This window comes from Lissotriton vulgaris, chromosome 11, assembly GCF_964263255.1.
Source record: "Lissotriton vulgaris chromosome 11, aLisVul1.2, whole genome shotgun sequence".
NCBI lineage: Eukaryota > Metazoa > Chordata > Amphibia > Caudata > Salamandridae > Lissotriton > Lissotriton vulgaris.
In genome coordinates this window covers 832,921,393-832,941,016 of record NC_141699.1, presented here as the reverse complement: position 1 = coordinate 832,941,016, position 19,624 = coordinate 832,921,393, and the positions used below count along the sequence as shown (strand labels likewise).

General features: G+C 44.9%; 1 protein-coding gene across 1 annotated transcript in view; it reads right to left on the bottom strand.

Annotated features, from left to right (window-relative positions):
- FBXO45 (F-box protein 45) overlaps positions 1–19,624 on the bottom strand; it is a 60,690-nt gene that overhangs the window by 32,265 nt on the left and 8,801 nt on the right. The window contains exon 2 of the mRNA XM_086943946.1: positions 1,701–2,057. Within this exon, the coding sequence (XP_086800072.1) occupies positions 1,701–2,057 (357 nt within the window). The remainder of the gene's footprint in view (positions 1–1,700; positions 2,058–19,624) is intronic.

Sequence of the window (19,624 nt, the reverse complement as noted above, 5' to 3'; positions counted from 1 at the left end):
GCACTACCACATCATGCGTTATTAATATATTTATTAAAAGTGAGTGTTTAAACATGAACTGAGAAACACCCCTGTCCATGCCCAGATGGCAATGCTATTAGTAAGCAGAGAGGCAAGTGAGGGATCATGTATACCCTATATGAGGACCAGATTCTTATTGCACATGGAGCAAACATTTAGTCTACTTAATCAAAAAAATTAGTTTTGTTTTGTACAGCAGAAATACTGAACTCACATATTTTCAGGTTGCCTCATGTGAGAATGAAGGAAAATGATTTTTCGTGGCATTAAAGGGGTAGTCTGGGCTCATGTATACCCGGTAGTATCACCAGTTCCTAGGACCAGCTGAAGCAGACATATTCGGGTCCGGCTCAGCCACATAGGGGCCTGTACTGGCAATTGAGACTAAAGGTATACTGGTACCTACGTCTAGCTTTCAGAAGCTGCACCAGAGATGGCAAGAGCTTCCAAAAGGTAAATAATTATTTTCGAGTTGAACCCAGGATTCAGTCTGCATGGGATATGGCTGCAACAACAGAGACCCATAGAAAACAAAAACACTTAATTGACGCAGGTCTGTAATGCATTGAAACAAATGTTCATGCGAGACAGAAAGCAAAAGATGTATGCAGTTAAGTGAAATCAAACGTTTCTTTTACTTAGCGACAGCCAAAATGCACTGTTCAATAATATGCATGAAATGTTCTAATCAAATTCTAGTACCAGATCAAATTACAGGACATTTCAAGATAAAAACAAAATTCACTTGAATTTCTAAAATGACCAAGACATGAGCTGAAAAGCATTTCTAGGTCTGGATTGCAGAAAGAAAGGAAAATAACCCACCCTGTAAATGAGAGAGATTAGTTTATAATAACAAAAAAAACCACAACAAAAAAAAAAAAGGCATGCCAATTAAGTTAAAGTCTTGATACAAAAGTCGTTGTATGACACTCGATTAACAATTAGAGGAGAATATCTCTGGTATTTAGCACAAAAATATAAATGTTCTTTAATGAGGACATCTTATATCCCACACATGCTGGGGAGAGAAAAAACAGGAGTAAAGAATGGATTAAAATCATATGGTAGCCATGGCCACCAAGTTGGATCCTTTGGGACTAGATCTTTCCCTCACTTTTGATAATATAATTTTGTTGGTGATCTTGCTTTGTACATTATTTTCAGTGGCAAGGGGATAGTGTAGTACACAACTATTATTTGAAAAATGTTCTTGCATTATTAGGAATTTGATTCTAGTTGTGATTTGTACAAGAATACAAGAGAACTATGGAGACAGACTCAACAATGGTGGAAAATACTTCGGGATATTACACAAATAAGAGTGATTTCATACCAAGATCATTCAAATGTGGAAAAAAATAGTAGCACTGGCAGGTAAATATGCAAGCTCAAATTTAAACTTAAAATCATACAAAGGTAAGCAGAAAACCAGGATATGTAGATTGAACACAAGAGGTGATGGTAACCACCGGATGGACAGTATTCCTGTGCACTAAAGTTACCGGACAAAACAGTTATCAATAAAAAGTACTTCAAGACTCTCCATTTGGAAGACAGGCGAGTTCTATACAAGTCAATTTTTCCAGCAAAATCAGCTAACATCCATTTCCCAGTATGACATGGGCATTAACAAAGTTAAAGACCGGGAAATGTAGTGCACTGTATTGGAATCTCACCTGGTACTTTGGTGCATTGTTGCACTGCGGGAAGCTACCATTCACCTCTCCGTTGTGAAGCAGGTTATTATCCACCAGATTCCATCCCCAGCTCTGGTCATCGCTTCCCAGCAGTGCAACATACCCTTGACACTGCATAGGAGCACGTTTGGTGGCGATTCCAATCACAGCAACTGTGCCCAGGGGCCCTTCCCACCAAACTTCCCAGGCGTGGCGCCCTTCGCTGAAGCCAATCTTGGTCCGTGCACCATCAGTGCTCTGTGCAATGGGGTTCCGATGTAACGTGAAGCCATTTTTCTTTATGTAAACATTTCGGGAACAGTCACTGGGGCTAAAGCCATGTTGGAAGGCCCGGATCTGAAAAAGAACAAAAATTAGATTTGGGCGATGCAAGACCAGAAACAGCAAGGTATCATGAACCAGTAATACCAATAATTACATTAGAGACCACTATCTCCTGCAAACCACACTGAAAAGACCCAAACAACCTCTAATGCTGCCCAACTCTAAAAGAATAGTTTACATCTAATACACATGTGCTTGTTTGGAAGCTATGAAGATTTGTATGCAGGAATCACCCAAACAGCAGCCATCATACAAAGAGGCTAAAAAGCATATATATGTTGCAACAAAACTAAGAAATGTTCACAGTCAGAGACGTGGTATACATGTATACATTAGCTGATGTTTTAGAAGAAAAAAATAAATGTAATCTATTAATCTGTTCCTCCACTAAACGCACATTCATACACTTAAAATCAGGAACACAGATTCATTTACTGGCTAATGCCCAAGAGTGACCAACAATCAGACGAACGGTAAATGCAAAGAAGGCGTGATAGTTATTTAGTTACTTTTAAGTTGGGTTGCTCTATTATGACTGTGTGACGGCTAAAGGAAGGCCACCAGACACATTCTTATGGTTATAACTGATACCAATAGAGAACAATAGGAGGGCAGTTCGCCACACGTTCGCTTATAAAGTACCAGAGTGTTAATACAAGTGAGGATTTTTATTTTTTATTTTTTTATTAGCCATGCGGTCGTCTGCCTTCATAAAATACTGTAAAAATATATAGTCACTTGGTTTCTTAGACCTGCAGACATCTGACCTGTGACACTCCCAGCTGCTTAACAATGCACAAATGGGGGGGAAAAAAAAGAAATCAAAGAAGAATGTATACTACATACCTACATTCACAGCCCTGGAATATGACATCTCTAGATTTTAGTCTTCTGTTACGATCAGGACTTTGAAAGAAATGAACAAGTGGTCTGACCAATCCAATTTGAGATGATAAGAGAATTGTATACAGGGATTCTTTATGAAAATCAGATGTACTGTAATTGTTATTATTGTTGGTAGGGACGGGGCAAAGTTGTAGTAGGGTTGTTGTCCAATAGGAATGATTTGAGAAGGAACGTGTGCAGTCTGTCTTTTGTCCAGTGGAGTTTGAAATGCCCAGCAAGGTCTGATATCGAAAAGGTGGTCAATTGATCGCTGCTTCAAACAAAGAACCAATAAATAAACTGCTTTTGCTTCTAGACAGGCGATATAAGATGCTCGACTTTGGGTGAGAGAGTAAGACTGGATCGGTGTGGTTTGCAGTTGGTAAGTTCCAGCCATATACCCCTTAATATGCCCAAAATTAAGCTTTGGGTAACCACGGAGCTCCACTTGCAAATATGTACGTTGAATAAACAATAGGGTTATGGAATTTTTTTAATGAAAAGGCAGCAGGAACAATCATGAAGAAGGAAGGCACTGGACGAGAGATCACACTGGCAGATGACAGCACCAGCCATATTGGGCCTACAATTCTGGGACATCCTTATGACGCAGTGGGACCAATGTGACTGCAGTGGCACAATCTAATGTGGTCTCTCCTAATGGTCTGTAATGGTGAAGGAGTACTGCTGGGGAAATATTTACCTTGCCTGGCCAAATGGAATTGTGATATGCCTTCTACACTGATAGAGCAAAACGAATTTAAATAACAATGTTTGCCAGCTCAAAGAATACAAGAGAGGTTACTTAAAGCCACTTCCTTTAATTACCTAGAGTAGGATGATGCCTGCCCTTTTCTTTGTGACATATTGGCAGTCTTTTGAACTATTTCTAAGAAGTACTTTGAAAATGTGCTGAAAGTAGATTTGAAAATATTTGAGAAAACATCATGCACGACTGCCAGTGATTATGTGGAGTTGCACTCATCTCATTCCATCCTGCCCACATAATAGTCTCGGACCCTATTAATCATGGAAGAGAATGATCGTGCTGATGACAGCAGAGTGACCTACTAACTGTGCTGTAGAGAATCATAACACTAGATCAGAAGAACCTCTACTGAATACGAGTTGGTGGAAAGTTCTATCCCAGATAAAATACTCAACACTTTAGTAAGGCTTCTTTTCACAGGCGTGGAGACTTATTTTATAGCTAGTAGATCCAATTTACACAAGGCTCATAGTAGTGCTCTGCTTTTTTGCAGTTTTGTCTCGAAGTCTGACACAAGCAAACTGTGACACAACCTTTGTTTATGTTGGAATAAGAGGAGTATAAAAAGAGTAAAAAAATTACAGAGATGCCGGAGCTCCAACGAAGTGACGATGTTTGTGTCAAAAACACAAAATCCAGTCCCACTCAAAGAGACCATGATGATCAGCCTCACAGATCTACAAAATAACACTGAACCAAATTTCTACATATTAACTAAAACAGGTTAAAAAGAGAAATGGAATCCCATGTTCGGGATAGATGGTCAACAGACGATACCCCTCACAGACAGTGAATGAAAGGGCGTTCGCACGGGTCCGGGAAGTGGCCAGCAACGTTTGTTTCAAACCTATACAATTTCATTACCTATACCACAGATACATTACCCCCCTCAGATTTGCACTATTCATAGTGATGCACTCCTCAGAATGTCCCCGCTGTGGAGCTGAACCAGCAGCATTCAATCACATGGTTTGGGATTGCCATCGGCTCTACTGGTCAGGAGAGCTGGAGACAATTCGAGAGGCGACTGGCCTTCAGATCGGTAAACAATTAAGCTCGTTCTCCTAAGGGTTCCTACCGACCGCTAGGGCAAAGACCAGAACTCAATGTTCATTTGGGAACTTGGGACTGGTGCTTCCTAGGCACCAAATAGTGATACACTGGACACAGCCCAAGCCCCCTAGACTGCCCAGATGGACAGCAGACATGTGTAAATTGGGGGTGGCCGAGGAGCGACGCCTCTGCATTGTCCAAACAGACGAGAATGCCAAAAAAGATTTGGATTAGACAACAAAAAAGGTCTTGACTCCTAAACTCAGCAAGGCTGAGCCAATTTTAACTAAAGAAACAATACACTTGCCTGTGCTGAGAAGCTTATTTTTCAAATCTAATTAAAGAAAAAAGTATGCATGAATATAACATGGACACTTGCTTTATGAATTGCCACTTTTGATTTTAATTTTCTTTTGAAGATTTTTTAAGTTTTTTGTCAATTTTTAGTTTTTGTGCATGGGAATACAAAAAAGGTTCTATATACAAACATGAACAATGCAAATGGGTATGTACAATAAATCAAACAGACTCACAAAAAACACTCTTGGCCATCCATTCATACTACTCATCATACATACTGGTCCCGGTGTCAAAGAACCTATAGACACGAAGCCAGAAATGTCTCCAGCTTTTTTAGTCGTTTTTTGGAATTGTTTGTGAAATTCAAAGAAAAGCAAACAGTCTTTCTGTATATTGCGGTGATAATTAAATTTCAATATAAATTCAAAGGGATGACCCGGAGACATGGGGATTATTGCAGAAGAAGCTGTGGACTATCGGGCAGACAGCTGTAGGAGCTGACACCCACTCACAGACTGGGATCCCAGGCACACAGACGGGAGCGGGGGACCCCAACAACTCGTATAATAGCAACTGACATGGGAGTTTTCGTTTTTTTTGGATGGCAAGGGAGCCTAATTGGTTATTGCAGGGAGAGGAGATCTGTGGTCTTACTTTGATGTTGGGCAGGTCGCCCCTACAACGCCAACCAGCTACACACTGCAGGAGATACATAGGGCAAGGCCTCGGTACTTCGCTACCAAATACACTTAAGATTATTCAGACGGGGAGTTGGGATGGATATAGCTGTAAAATCACATTGTCCCTGCTGTTAGAAGATATATCAGAAGTCCTGCTCTGCCAACCGCTGCCTAGTTTTTCTTTCCTCTTTTAATGGTTACGTGTTTGATAACTGAATCGCTGGTACTTATTTACCTAAAAAAAGTGATATGCACCTCTTTTAGTATTTTGACTGCAATACATTCTGTGGCAAGCACAATCCACACTTTTGCAACTACAATTATTTAATGCATATATGATGTATAAACTCGTACTTTATACTGCTGCTATGTGAATTCCAAAATAAAAAAGTTTTTTTTTTTTTTTTTTTAAAGGAAAATGGAATCCACAATGAATGCCACTGCTAAAGACATAAAAGCGATTGGTGACAGGGTACATTCCAATGAGGCAGCCTTTAGATTATTGAATGGGCACGACGGTGGAAGAAATGTAAATAACTTCTGCTTTAGTTTCTCGTAGGAAGGTGAAACCTGACTATGTGGTTACCCCCACTTTTTGCCTGGCGTTTTGCTGGTTTTCGACTTAGTTGGACTGGGACCCTGTTATTCAGGGCCTCAGTCTATCTGCTTTCTCTATAAAATGTATTCCATGTACTTTAGGCACATCTCAGATTATAATCCTCGCGGTTAATGCCAACTTTGGTTTGGATTTATCAAAACATGTCGTGTAAGGTGTCAAATACTTTGGAATACTACCCCACCACCAGTTCTGGTTCGGGGGTAGCATTCCACCCTTCTAGAGGGAGAAGCCATGTAGTTACTGGTAAACCCAGTTAAAGTTAAACAGAGCCCTAACATCACAAAATGTATGCTGCTACCACAAACACGAGTCTGCCCTCCTGCTGCTGGAGGAAACTCCGGCAGGGGAAGCTTGGACAATAGGTTTCCTGCCCAGGGAGGTGCTAGCTCCCCAGTCTTTAGTGTATTGGGGCAGGGTGAGTTGCATTCAGTGAATGCTTTTCAGACACTGCCTGGGGAACACAGGGTGCTCAATGCATTTCCCAGTTCAAACCGGTTGCTGGGGCGCTCAGCCCCAGCTCTGGCGCGAAACTGGACAAAGGGGAAGGGGTGTAACCACCCCCCTCCCCAGGTCCTCCCATAGGTGGGACCCTAGAGTTAGTCCAACCCCTAAACTTACTATATGAATAGGAGCCCAGTCCCTAGGATTTGGGATTACCCTGGACGAAACTCTGCAACATATATCTTGGACCTTCGACTTTCCATATCGACAGGAAGACGGAGGAAATCTCCCTTGTGGTCAAGGAGTGACCACCCTGTTCGAACAAAAGCATCTTTGCCGGTCTGCATTGTCGAGGCTCCCGCCGGATCCCGAAGACTCTGCGACACAGGACACGGACTTCCAGACATCTGATGCTGACCTGCGCTTCCAGCAAAGCTGAGACCTGTAGCGAGAGACGTGGGACCGGAACTCCTGGACATCCTGCATTTTTGCAACTGCACCTACTTCCCGAAGTTTCCTGAAGTTGTGCATTGGGGTATTTGTAGCCCCTGCCCGAGCACCTTTTGCACCGAAGTTCAAAGGCCTACACTCCACGAGTGTTTTGTGGGCCCGCTTTGTGCATTTCCGCTCGAGGCTCCTCGAGATTTCTAGTCCGTTGGCTAGTGGGTCCCCAAGAAGGACAATCTTTGATTTCTTGAGCTTTCCTGGTTGCTCCAGACGTGCTCTCACTCCTCTCCAAATGAGGAGTCCATCAGGCCTTGCTGGTCTGAACCAAAGCCAATCTCGACATCCTGCGTGGGTTGCTGTTGCCAAGGCTTGTTGGATCCAATACAGATTTTGACGCTGCAGCACTCAACATCCTTCGTGGAACAGCTCGAATCCAGCTCCTGGTCTTGGTAGACGTCTCCTGGTCCTCATGGCTGAAGAGTCAAGCTTCACCTCTTTCACCTGAAAACACCCAACATCGGCTGGCATCTTCTCCTCGCCATCCTGGTCACTGGCTAGTGACCCAGACTCTGTCCTCTCCGCTTTCAGGTTCTTCACATCTCCGATCCACCCTTGGATCCACCCGTACACTTTTCCTCTGGTTGCCTGCAGCATTTCTTTGCAGCTCTCCCTTGGAATTGACAATGAAACCTGACAGCAAAAGACACCCATGCACCGGGCTTCCCTAGCTGAGGTAACACACGTACTCCGGTGCTCCCGTGGGTCTTGACTCTCGAAGTGTCCTAGTCTAAAAGGGTTCCATCGTAGTTCACCTCTAGGTGAACTTAATCTTTAAAATTGTACCTTGTTTGTTCTCCATAGAAAGTTAATGGTGATCCGCGGCTGTGTTCAGACACTGAACGCGTCCCCCGTGGGTCCCCTGCATCCTAACCTTGGGTGGTTCCAGGTAGCCCAGCGGTTCTACAGGCCATAGGCCTGCTTTCTAACTCTTACGTGGTTCTTATACCACTATTTTAGTATATGGTTTGTGAGGCCCCTAGGGCAAAACGTATACTGTGCAACTTATTGTATGCTAATTAAATTCCTTGTATTGTACTTTTACCTCTGACCTCATAAAGAGTCCAGAGGGGTTGTGTTTAGAATAAATGCAAAAATATTTGATATATACCTTGTGTGGTGTGCTTTCATTTGTGTATTCAAGAGACTGTATCTGGTAAAACAACTTGCTTAACTCAGCTCTAAGTCTTAGCCTGAAGGCTGCTCTCCACAGCTACCATTAGGATAGCTTTCTATAAGGTTGACTTTACAACCTACCATCAATAAGGGTCGTTTGGACTGGTGCAAGGTGCCCACTAGAATAGTGGACAGCATATGCCAGACCAACTTCTCACATCTCAAAAGAACTGAGAGAACTTAGACAACGATTGAAGACTGATCATGATAAAAATAACATTGGATTAAGAAGCTTGAAAGAAACTGCAGAAACGGTGGAAAAGCACATTTTTGAATGGAGTTATTTTGGCATGTTCTCAAAGAAAAAGAAGACTTGGTAAACATCTTATTCTGTACCAAGACAATAGAAGTAACAAACATAATTATAAAATATACATGTAGGTTCATTAGAAGGAATCGCATTATAATTATTACAAACCTAAAATAAACTAAACATCTAAAAGCAATTATAAAAATAGAAAAAGCAATAAAAAGCAGTATTTAAAAAGGCTTAGTGGATCCAGATAAACAGTTTCAAAACCTGATGCCCAGAGTTGTTATGCCACATTTTTATTGGTGAACAATGCATACAAAAAGATTAGGCGTGGGAAGACAAAAGCTTCACAAAAAATAAAACCAAAGCCAGGTGTTTCAAAGACATGAATAAGACAATAACTAACCAGGTAAGAGAAAGTAGTTTGCATCAGAAACCTAAACTAAAAACATCACATTTACGAACTAATGTTCTCAACACAGGTTACTTCAGCACTTTAGCCCTGATACTCCAACTAAAGTGGAGATACATAGTGACTGCACACACAATTGACTCTTTAGTCTTGGCACGCAAAATCCTGAGTGCCACCTGGCACTGTCTAACGCCAAGAAAAAGAAGACTATACAATTAACATTGGCAGAGCATACAGATCAGGAGCACGGAGAACTTCGCCAGGATCACATCCAAGAGGCAAATTGACTAAGGTGGCCTTATCGATCTTAAAAGATAAGATACTGACTCAAGCAAGACGATCGGATTGTAGTGACTTTCATGAAAATCAAATACAACTCTTTTAAGACCAGTAACAAAACACACCAAACAAAAGGAGACCACTACAAGACATGACAAGTGGACTCAAAAACAAAGGAAATATAGCTGGTCTTTCCCCCATTGGAATGGATTTTAGGCATGGCGGAAGACGAAGTTCACAAAAGGACACAGTTACACATAAAATAGAATTGGAGACGAGGAAAGGATACAAAGTAGCAGGCGCTTAGAGAGCATAAGCTGCTAAAACGGTTGACAATGCGAGAGATTGGGGTTTTGTAGGAGTATATTGAGGAAAATGTTGCATCACATTGGTGATTAACGGTTCACTCTGGTTTCAATAGGAATTGGTGGTTGCACAATGGAGACTCATCTACTGGGCCAAGGGCATCAGTGGCAGAGTGGTCCGTGGGTGTGACCTCAAACACACCAGGTGAGTTTCAATTCCCTACCCAGTTCATGTGCCTGTGAATACTGGGAAAGGGAGTGGTTCAGAGGAGAAGGGCTGCAGCCAGATTTATCAGAGAACTAAAACAGAAACCATATACTACCCTTAATAGTACTACTCTAGGTGGTGGTGAACAAAGATTACACACACTAGATGGATAATAGGATTAGTACCATGGAATGTTAAACAACTGAACAACCCCATATTATTTGTTTATAAGAGCTCCACCCAGCCTCTAAAAACATACATTTAATGGATCAGAAATAATTCCCAATTCAGTTCCATGCATCAAAAAAAGCAGAAGGTGTGATTTTGGAATTAAATAGGAATTTGCAATTTGAGCCAAGGAAAGTAATAAAACCCAGAAAGAAGGGTAGATATCCAATAATACTAATAATAATGCTTTTGTATAGCACAATAATCACCCGTGACGGACGCTTATATCGTGAGGAGCTGCTGGACCTTTCAAGTGTAATAGCTTTTTTTGAAGATCTAGATTTCCTAATACAGGGAATATAGAAAATGAAAAGTCTGGAGCAACCTATCGAAGTAAAAAAAAAAAAAAGTGGAGAAATGAATTAAAGACCTTCAGCTCAATAAGGTATACAACGTTTAGCACGCATTTTTTACCACGCACTACCATTACAACGCAGGCGTTACCACGCATACCATTACAACGCATTGCGCTGGGGGGCGCTCTAGGATAGGGAATACGTTTGATTTTATATCCAACACCTTCCCTAGTGTCCACGGGGACTGGAGTTGGAATATAAAATTATACTTACCACTATCCAGCACCTCAAAGCGCTATGCGTTGTAACAGTATTCGTTGTAAATACCGTGTTGTAAAGGTATGCGTGGTAATAGTATGCGTGCTAACGTCATACATCCCTCAATAAGGCTCTTGTGGCTGGCGGACTCACCAAGTCCATCCATATTAGCTCGCAAACGGTTATACTATTTACTTAATTAATAGAAATGATAAACCCTATGGGTGTTGTGCCTCTTACTGGCCTATCTCACTTCTAAGAACTAGGAAATATTTACTATGGTCCTCGTCAATCGTTTAGACCTCCTAATGCCATATTGGAAGCAAAAGAAATAGATGATTATAAACAACAATACTTTTATGGAGGGCCTGAGGAATGTTTACAGACCAGCCTAGGTTATATTGCTCACAACAACTGCATATACAACATAAAAACCTAGGGGTCTCAGAAAGAGGATATTTGAGAACATCTAAGTAATTATCTGGATGCCTAATAGTACATCTAGATAGAGTCAAGACTAACTAGTTTTGACTTAGGACAAGGATTATCAAAGAAAAGTGTGCCACCAGTGATTGTAGAGGAGGACCATTTTGGATTCCCATCAAAGACATGTATGATCAATATTATCACTTGGTTATCCTTTAACTACATCGCTGCTGCAGCAATTCCCCTCCTGTGCTGCAGATCCTTTATTCCCATTGTTTCATGACGAGCTCAGCTCGTCATCAGCACAGCTCAACCGTGCCTCATGACGAGCTGAGCTCGTCATGAGCATCGAAGGGGTTAAGGGCCATATGTCTCTAGATCATTGAGACATTGATCGTACCCTTTATCGAGAAATGGGGTTCCGACCCACAATCACTTTAGGACCATGTGACTCTGATCTGATGGAATCAAGTGCAGCGCAAAAAAATATAGAAGTGCTGAAGTTAAAATAGGATCGAGAACCACCAGGGACATTTTATATTTTGATAGAGGGGCCTCTTCCTGTTAAAAATAAGAACAGTGCAAAAATATATGTACCTTGCAGTTTAACCAAATACCTGCATGGGGGCCAACATGTTTCAGCCTTATGGGAGTAGGAACCTAGGCTTTCTTCAGGGCCTTTGTTCTGACTTATACATGCTACTGCGTGTAGTGCATAATGTGCAAAACTAATTCAAAAACAGTGAAATACTAGAAGATAATCACAAAAAGGATCTAATATTCCATCATCTGTTAGTACTTCTACGTGTCACCTGGTGTATCCGACATCTAACATCTATAACAACAAACACATGATGGGCACACCATTAGTAACAACCTTGTACCTATTATCCTGTCCAGGAACATTGGAAACGCCCTGTAGGACAGTATCAACTCACCCAGTGTGTCCGGGAAACAGACCTCACCTCTCCTGGACCTGGCTCAGGAACAGTGAGACCCCGCTCTGTGAAGGCAAGATATTGGGTTTAAAAAAAAAACAAAAAAAAAACAGCAGAGAGAACAAGCCTGTCCTGCTCCGTTAAGTATATATAATATGCCCAGGTTCGAATTCTCTGGCCCCCAGGAGAAAACTTCCTCCAAAACCTCCTGTTCTTAAGAGACTAACTCATTCAGGTATAGCCACATCCCTCTAGTTATGTCAAGACAGTGCCTATAGTTTATGCTTATTCGACAGACTGTCGTTAGACATACTGCTTAAAAAGAATATGAGATGTTGCTAAGCGAAACTGTATAGGAAAGCTGTGTATGACTACAAGCCAAAAGCCCATTGAAGACTAAACAACAGGAGCAATCCAGCTTACCTGTCCGTCGTTGCCTCGGGCCGGTACCGAGTGCTCTGACGCATTGAGCACTTTTTTAAGTATTGAACGTTGTGCATGGTAGGAGCTGATGCTCAGGCAATCGGCAAGTCCCAGAATTAGACATTAAACTATGAAAATGTTGTGACTGACGCAATCGGGTAGTTCTTGCCTTTCTCGCAATATTTGGGATACTGGCCAGATCATATTTGGCCCGACGGGGAATGTTCCCTTTTCCCTGCACACTATTTTTAATAACTGTAGCTCAAGTGTGGAGCGCCAATCTCCGGGGCTCCTCGAATGAAAATACTATTGTTTTCCCCAAAGTCAGCTTCTCGCATTTCTCGAACTACTTGTGACAACGGATGACGTCACTTTGTAGTTTTTGACTATTCTCACGAGAGTACGCAACTTGAGTAGACAGACGAGGGCTCGTTTTTATAAACTGAAGAACGCTCCGTCATACATAAAAGTAAGTTCTTCTTAGTGATGAGCTCTAGTGCGGTACGATTGAACGAGATCCTAATATCTTTGGGTCTCCACTCGCAATTCACAATTGCAAAACAGCGAGGTGTAGACGATTGTCTGATTGGCTCCCAAGTTGAGCATTTAAATTTGGCTCTTCCTGTCGTGTTCGTTGCCTCCCCCTGACTCGGTACCGGCCCAAGGCAACGACAGACAGGTAAGCTGGATTGCTCCTATTGTTTAGTCTTCAATGTTTGGGCTTTTGGCTTGTAGTCATACACAGCTTTCCTATACAGTTTCGTTTAGCAACATCTCATTTTCCTTTTAAGCAATAGGTCTAACAACAGTCTGTCGAATAAGCATAATAGGCACGGTCTTGACATAACTAGAGGGATGTGGCTATACCTGAATGAGTTAGTCTCTTAGGAACAGGAGGTTTTGAAGGAAGTTTTCTCCTGGGGGCAAGAGATTTCTCTCTGCTGTTTTTTTTTTAAACCCATGATATCTTGCCTTCACAGAGCAGGGTCTCACTGTTCCTGAGCCAGGTCCAGGAAAGGTGAGGTCTGTTCCCCGGACACACTGGGTGAGTTGATACTGTCCTACAGGGCGTTTCCAATGTTCCTGGACAGGATAATAGGTACAAGGTTGTTACTAATGGTATGTCCATCATGTGTTTGTTGTTATAGATGTCTGATACACCAGGTGACACTGAGAAGTACTAACAGATGACGGAATATAATATCCTTTTTGTGATTATCTTATAGTATTTCACTATTTTTGAATTAGATTTGCACATTATGCACTACACGCAGTAGCATTTATAAGTCAGAACAGAGGCTGTAGGAGGGTGGACACCCGACTATGGTTACCCCAGATTATTTGCCTTGTGTTTAGCTGGTTTTCGACTTAGTTGGCCTGGTTCCCTGCTAATCAGGGAAGCAGGCTATCTGCTCTCTCTGTAAAATGGACTCCATGCACCCTAGGTGCATAACCAATCTGGTACTGGACGCCTTATCAGCCCCTGTACAGTGCACTGTAGGTGCCCAGGGCATAGGTGCACCCAAGGCCTACCAGGGGCTGCAGCATATCTTTTGCCACCCCTGGCTGGACCTTAAATTGACACAACTGGCTGATCACTCAGCAGGGGCAAGGTGGTGTAATCACCCCTTGCTTAGATATAGTATACCTATATCTAAACACATACATACCTATAAGTCACTCCTATGGCAGGCCTACACAATCCTGGAGGCAGAGTGCTTGGTTTTATGTGAGAGGGTGCTCTAGCATGAGCTGAGCCTGTCTGCAGCTGTCGGGACCAACTCCCTTAGCTGTCCCGGGATATTGCCATACCATATACTATTAAGTGCATTATATTCCATCGCGGTTATGTGCTAACTTTGGTTTGGCTTTATCAAAACATGTTGTGTAAGGTGTCATACGATTTGGAATACTACCCCCTAGCCAGTCCTGGCGACGGGGTAGCATTCCACCCCTCTAGAGGGAGAAGACATGTTACTTTGCTAAAACGCGGTTAATTCTAACCAGAGCCTCAGCATCACAAAATGGATGCTGCTGCCACCGACACAAGTCTGACCTCCTGCTGCTGACCAAAACTTGGCAGAGGAGGCCTGGACAAAGGGTTTCCTGTCGCAGGGAGGTGCTACACCTCCCCAGACAGGAGATAGTGTATTGGGGAAAGGTGGGTTGAATGAAACTAGACACTGCCTGGGGAGCACAAGGCTTCCCCTTGTATAATCCGGTCAAACCGGTTCTGGGTCTCTCCGGCCCCAGTCCAGCGCGACCCTGGACAAAGGGAAAGGGGTGTAACCACCCCCTTCCTGGGTCCCACCCATAGAAGGGACCTAGCAGGTAATCCAGCCCACAGATTTGGTATAAGAGTGGGAGCAGTGCTAGTGCACACAGATTATCCTGACAAACTTATGAAACGAAACTCTGGACCCTTCGACACCCTTCGACGTAGAAGACTGAAGAATCTCCCTTGTGGTCAAGGAGTGACCACCCTGTGCAAACAGGCACCATCCAGCGCCTTACCGTTTGCTTTGTTGCAGTTCCCGCCGGAACTCGAGCGACAGAGATCCACAAAACCCAGCGTTCCTGCCTTCCAACAGCCCGATCCACAGTCCCAGCAAATCTGAGACCCGTGGAGGCGACCTGAAGCGTGGGGCCGGCCATCTTGGAAAAACCACGAAGTGCTGACCGTGCAGCTCCCGAGGCTCCCTCGACGCTGTGCATTGGGGTTTGAGAAGCCCCAGCCCTGAGCAGCTTTTGCACCAAAGCTACCCCCTCCACACTCTCCGAGTGCTGCGTGGGACCCTTCTGCATTTTGCTGCTCAACTAGTTGGTCGGTCGCTTGCCCGTTGGCTAGCGGCCCCAGTACCGACGAACCTTTGAATTTGCTCTGCCAGTCCGGTTGCTCTGGACTGGCCCTCCCTCCCCTGAAAAGGAGCACTCGCTCTGACCTTCCTGGTCCGAGTAAGAAGCGATCTTCGAATCGAGTTGTGCTTGCCAAGGTTTGTTTGCTCCAATCCGGAAGCCGACACCGCCGACAGCGAGAGCCTTTGTCGGACAGCTCGTGGTCCACTCCTGGACATCCTCGGTGCCCCAGAGTCCCCATGGCAGCGGAGACAAGCTTCTCGACAACCACCTGATTGCGCCAGACATTGCCTGGTTCCTTCCTGGTTCCACCCTGGTCACTGCTGAGTGACCCAGACTCTGTCCCCTCTGCTTTCAGGTACCCTTCAGCTTCGATCCACCCTTAGATCGCACCGGACACTTCTCTTCTGGCCGCCTGCCGCATCTTCATCTAAAGGCTCCAAAGATCTACACGACGAAAGCCGACCCGACTTTGCACCTGCGCACCCGCTTCCTGTGGGTGAGGTAACTCTTGAACGCCGGTGCTCCTGTATTGGTATACACCTCTAGTGTCTAAGTCTAACGTTTTTTCCTTCTAGGTCAGTTGGAAGACTCTTAAAACAGTAACTCGATAACTTTTACGCACCATTGGTGCATGTGTGTGCTTTCAGCGCTGCACCAGATTCCCGCGGGCTTTTCCCGACTTCAGCATTGCTAGTCCCAATTAGTCCCAGCGATTCCCCAGGCCCTAGGCCTGACCACTGTTCGATTAGTGATACTTATACCACTATTTTAGTATATGGGGTTTCACCACTGGATCGCCGAGAGTGCCGTCTTCCTTCGTGCCCTCTCCTGAATGTTTGCAGTGCTACGCCTCGCGGCCCCCGCTGCGCGGGAGCCGCTCGCAGGCCAAGACTTTGCTGCTAAATCTGTCCCTGGACATCTGCTTGTGCATAGGAGCACCAACGCGACTTCAGCGAGCATACATCAACCCTAAGGCTTGAGGCGGGACTGCGAGGACCAGCGTGCAGCGCGGCGCTGATCGGCCGCAGCTGGTCCTCTTCCCACCCCTCCACCCGTTAAAATCTTTGCGGTGAGTGAGCAGCCTGGGTTTCACCACTGGATCGCCGAGAGTGCTGTCTTCCTTCGTGCCCTCTCCTGCCTGTTTGCAGTGCTACGCCTCACGGCCCCCGCTGCGCGGGAGCCGCTCGCAGGCCAAGACTTTGCTGCTAAATCTGTCCCTGGACATCTGCTTGTGCATAGGAGCACCAACGCGACTTCAGCGAGCATACATCGACCCTAAGGCTTGAGGCGGGACTGCGAGGACCAGCGTGCAGCGCGGCGCTGATCGGCCGCAGCTGGTCCTCTTCCCGCCCCCTCCACCTGACCTTCCTATAAAATCGCTGGTAGTATCGCGCACGCGGGACGCGCGCGGGCTAAGGCCGGGGCGAAGACCGGGCAAAGAGCGGGCCGTTTAAGGCCGTTCAAGGACGGCAGAGGACAGCCCAGGCCCTGAACCCCTGTATCTTCGCCCTGAATCCACCACCAAGGTAGGCTGAACCGTCTTTCAACCGCTTACCCTTCTGAGGCCCCATTTGGCATCTGGCCTAGTATTACAGATGTCAACTATGTGCCACAAAACTAGAAGTTGTACCAAAAAAGCCATGGGGGTAACACAAGTGACTGGCCCTATAGATCTTTTCATCTCACGGGTAAATGAGACAATTGATAAGAGTATTGTATTGTTGGAGAAAAGAGTCTCCCTGGACCTTATGAATGCCAAGCGCTCTTCCCTGGGCTCCCTTGCAAACGCAAATTCACCCTCTCAACAAGCCCTGAATAACTGCTCCCTACCCCTACCCTTGTCTACCATTGGCACAGTTACAGTACCGAGTGCTGTCGATTTGTCAGTTACTCGTTCGGACACGGATCCGTCCTTTGTTGATCTGGAGGCGACCCCAGACCTAGAAGCCTGTCAGACACCTGAAGAGACGGAGCCGGGCCTGGATGGGCAAACTGTTAAGTCGACACCCTCCGTGCCTAGCGACTCTGGGGGAAAGGTTATTATTACACCAACAAAGGCAGCGTCCAAGACTAAGCCTAAGGAAAAACCTAAAGCCAAAGCCAGGAACCACAACTTGGTATCACCTACTCCACACCTGGCGTCAGGCAATCCCTGCTGGGTCGAAAATATGGTTACAGACCTTAAACAGGACCTTGAGGCCACAATAGCAGTACAAATAAAACCTTTAATCTCTAAACTCGACAGACTCACGTCGCTTATTAATACGAAATGGCCCAATAAGATGAATGAGCCTGGGTCTGTCCAGCCACAAGGGTTTAAAGAATCACTCCCCAACCCTCTACCCTGTGTCAAGCTCCCCAAAAATGTACCCAACAAGGCGAAAATACCCTCAACCACCAAGGACCCACCTGCACTACACCTGTCCCATTCAGGGAATAACTCCGCCCAACCCCCACTCCTATCCACCCCAAAGGTGGTGAGTGCTGCCTCGACCCTGCAACAATCAGCTGCTGTTAATAAATCTACCAACTCCCAAGCGAAGGATTCTACAGGAAAACTTACGAACCCTTCAGTTTCTCACTCTACAAACAATTCTGAAGCCCCTAAGCCTAAGCAGGCACGCTATAAGTCAATCAGCCTGCCACCAGAAGTTTCTCCTTTTGTGGTTGTGCTGACTGCCGTTCCCCCACTGAAGGAGGGAGTTAAAGAAACCTTTGTAGAGCTAAGAAACAAATGCGCTCAGTGGCTCCAATTACATAAACCCTTACCCAATAATGTGAGTGGAGAAATTCTCACTGTGCGTAGAGGGGACTGGGTGGGTAGGAGTAAGAAAACAATACCAGGGGATGTAATTACAGTCAATTTTAGGGATATAGTTGCAGCGAGTTTCATCTGCAATACACCTAACAGTGGCCCTGCCACTCAAATTAACCCACTCCCCTTGTCTTATTTCCTCCCTATCCAGCCAAGACCTAATCCTCAACGGCCTATTTTCCCAAACAATAGAGGGCCTGTATATCCCCCGCAACATGCAACTAAACACTGGCAGCAGCCACCAAATTTCCCATCCTTATTCCCGCATCATGCTAGTCTCCAGCTGCAACAACCTTTCCACCCCCTACCACCCTTATATCAACCTCCTCAGCAGTGGCAGCAATTCCTTCAGCCTCCACTACCTGCCAACCATCAGTGGCAACAGCCATGGCAGGACCTGCCTTCTTCCTTTGACCCTCCTTATTCACAGTTCGCCCACCCAAATAGGTACTGTGTGCTAGATGAGGTAGATTGACTTAGCCCTATGGGAGGTCTAGACATTTATTCCGCTTCCATCAATAACGTTATGGAGGACGTATTGCCAGCTACATCCCTCCTTACATGCCCAGTGGTGTCACCACCTACACCGCCTCCCATTACACCAACTAGGGACAGAGTAGATCCACCTAATTCTCAAACAACTGTCATTCCCGATGGTGATCTAACACATGGCGAGCTAAAAATCCTTAGCTGGAATCTTGCAGGGATTTCTAGGAAATTAGGCCTCCCGGAGTGGAATGCCCTGGTTGATGCCCACAAGATCTGTGTATTCCAAGAGACCTGGGCCACTGAGCCACTGCATCGTGTTGGGTTTGTTACTTTCTTTACACCAGCTGTAAAACCCAAGGCAGGGAAGGGGCGGCCATCAGGGGGGCTCATCATCTGGGTAAGCATTTTGCTTAACTGCCGGATAACTATAAAGAAGGCAGGAACCCCAGATATCCTTGGTATCTCCTTATTGGGCCCACGTGGGGGAATATCTGCTGATCTCTACAATGTCTACGTTAGAGGATCCAAAAATGGGTGCATTTCACCAACAGTAACGGAGCTTGAGGCACAACTAGGGGATCAGAGTGGACTTGGTCATACTATAATAGCAGGAGATTTCAACTGCACATACGAGCCACTTCCCCTAGAAGGAATACCTGACTTAGGAGAAGAGGACAGTAGGTGGGGCATTCCCACCCTCTCTATTCCACCCATCAAGCGCTGGACTCGTAGTGCAATACATCTAAACGCACTTACCTTAGAGTTCGGATTAAGAGCAGTATATGGCCGTGCACGTTCTGATCTGTTGGGTGCCCCTACTTTCAACAGAGTTGGTCACTCCACAAGGATCGACTATATTCTGCTGGACCGGGGACTCTGGAGTTTGGTTATCGATATGGTTGTTATTCCTACCATAGAGAGCGATCACAACTCACTTTCTTTAACTTTAAAGAATTCTTGGTC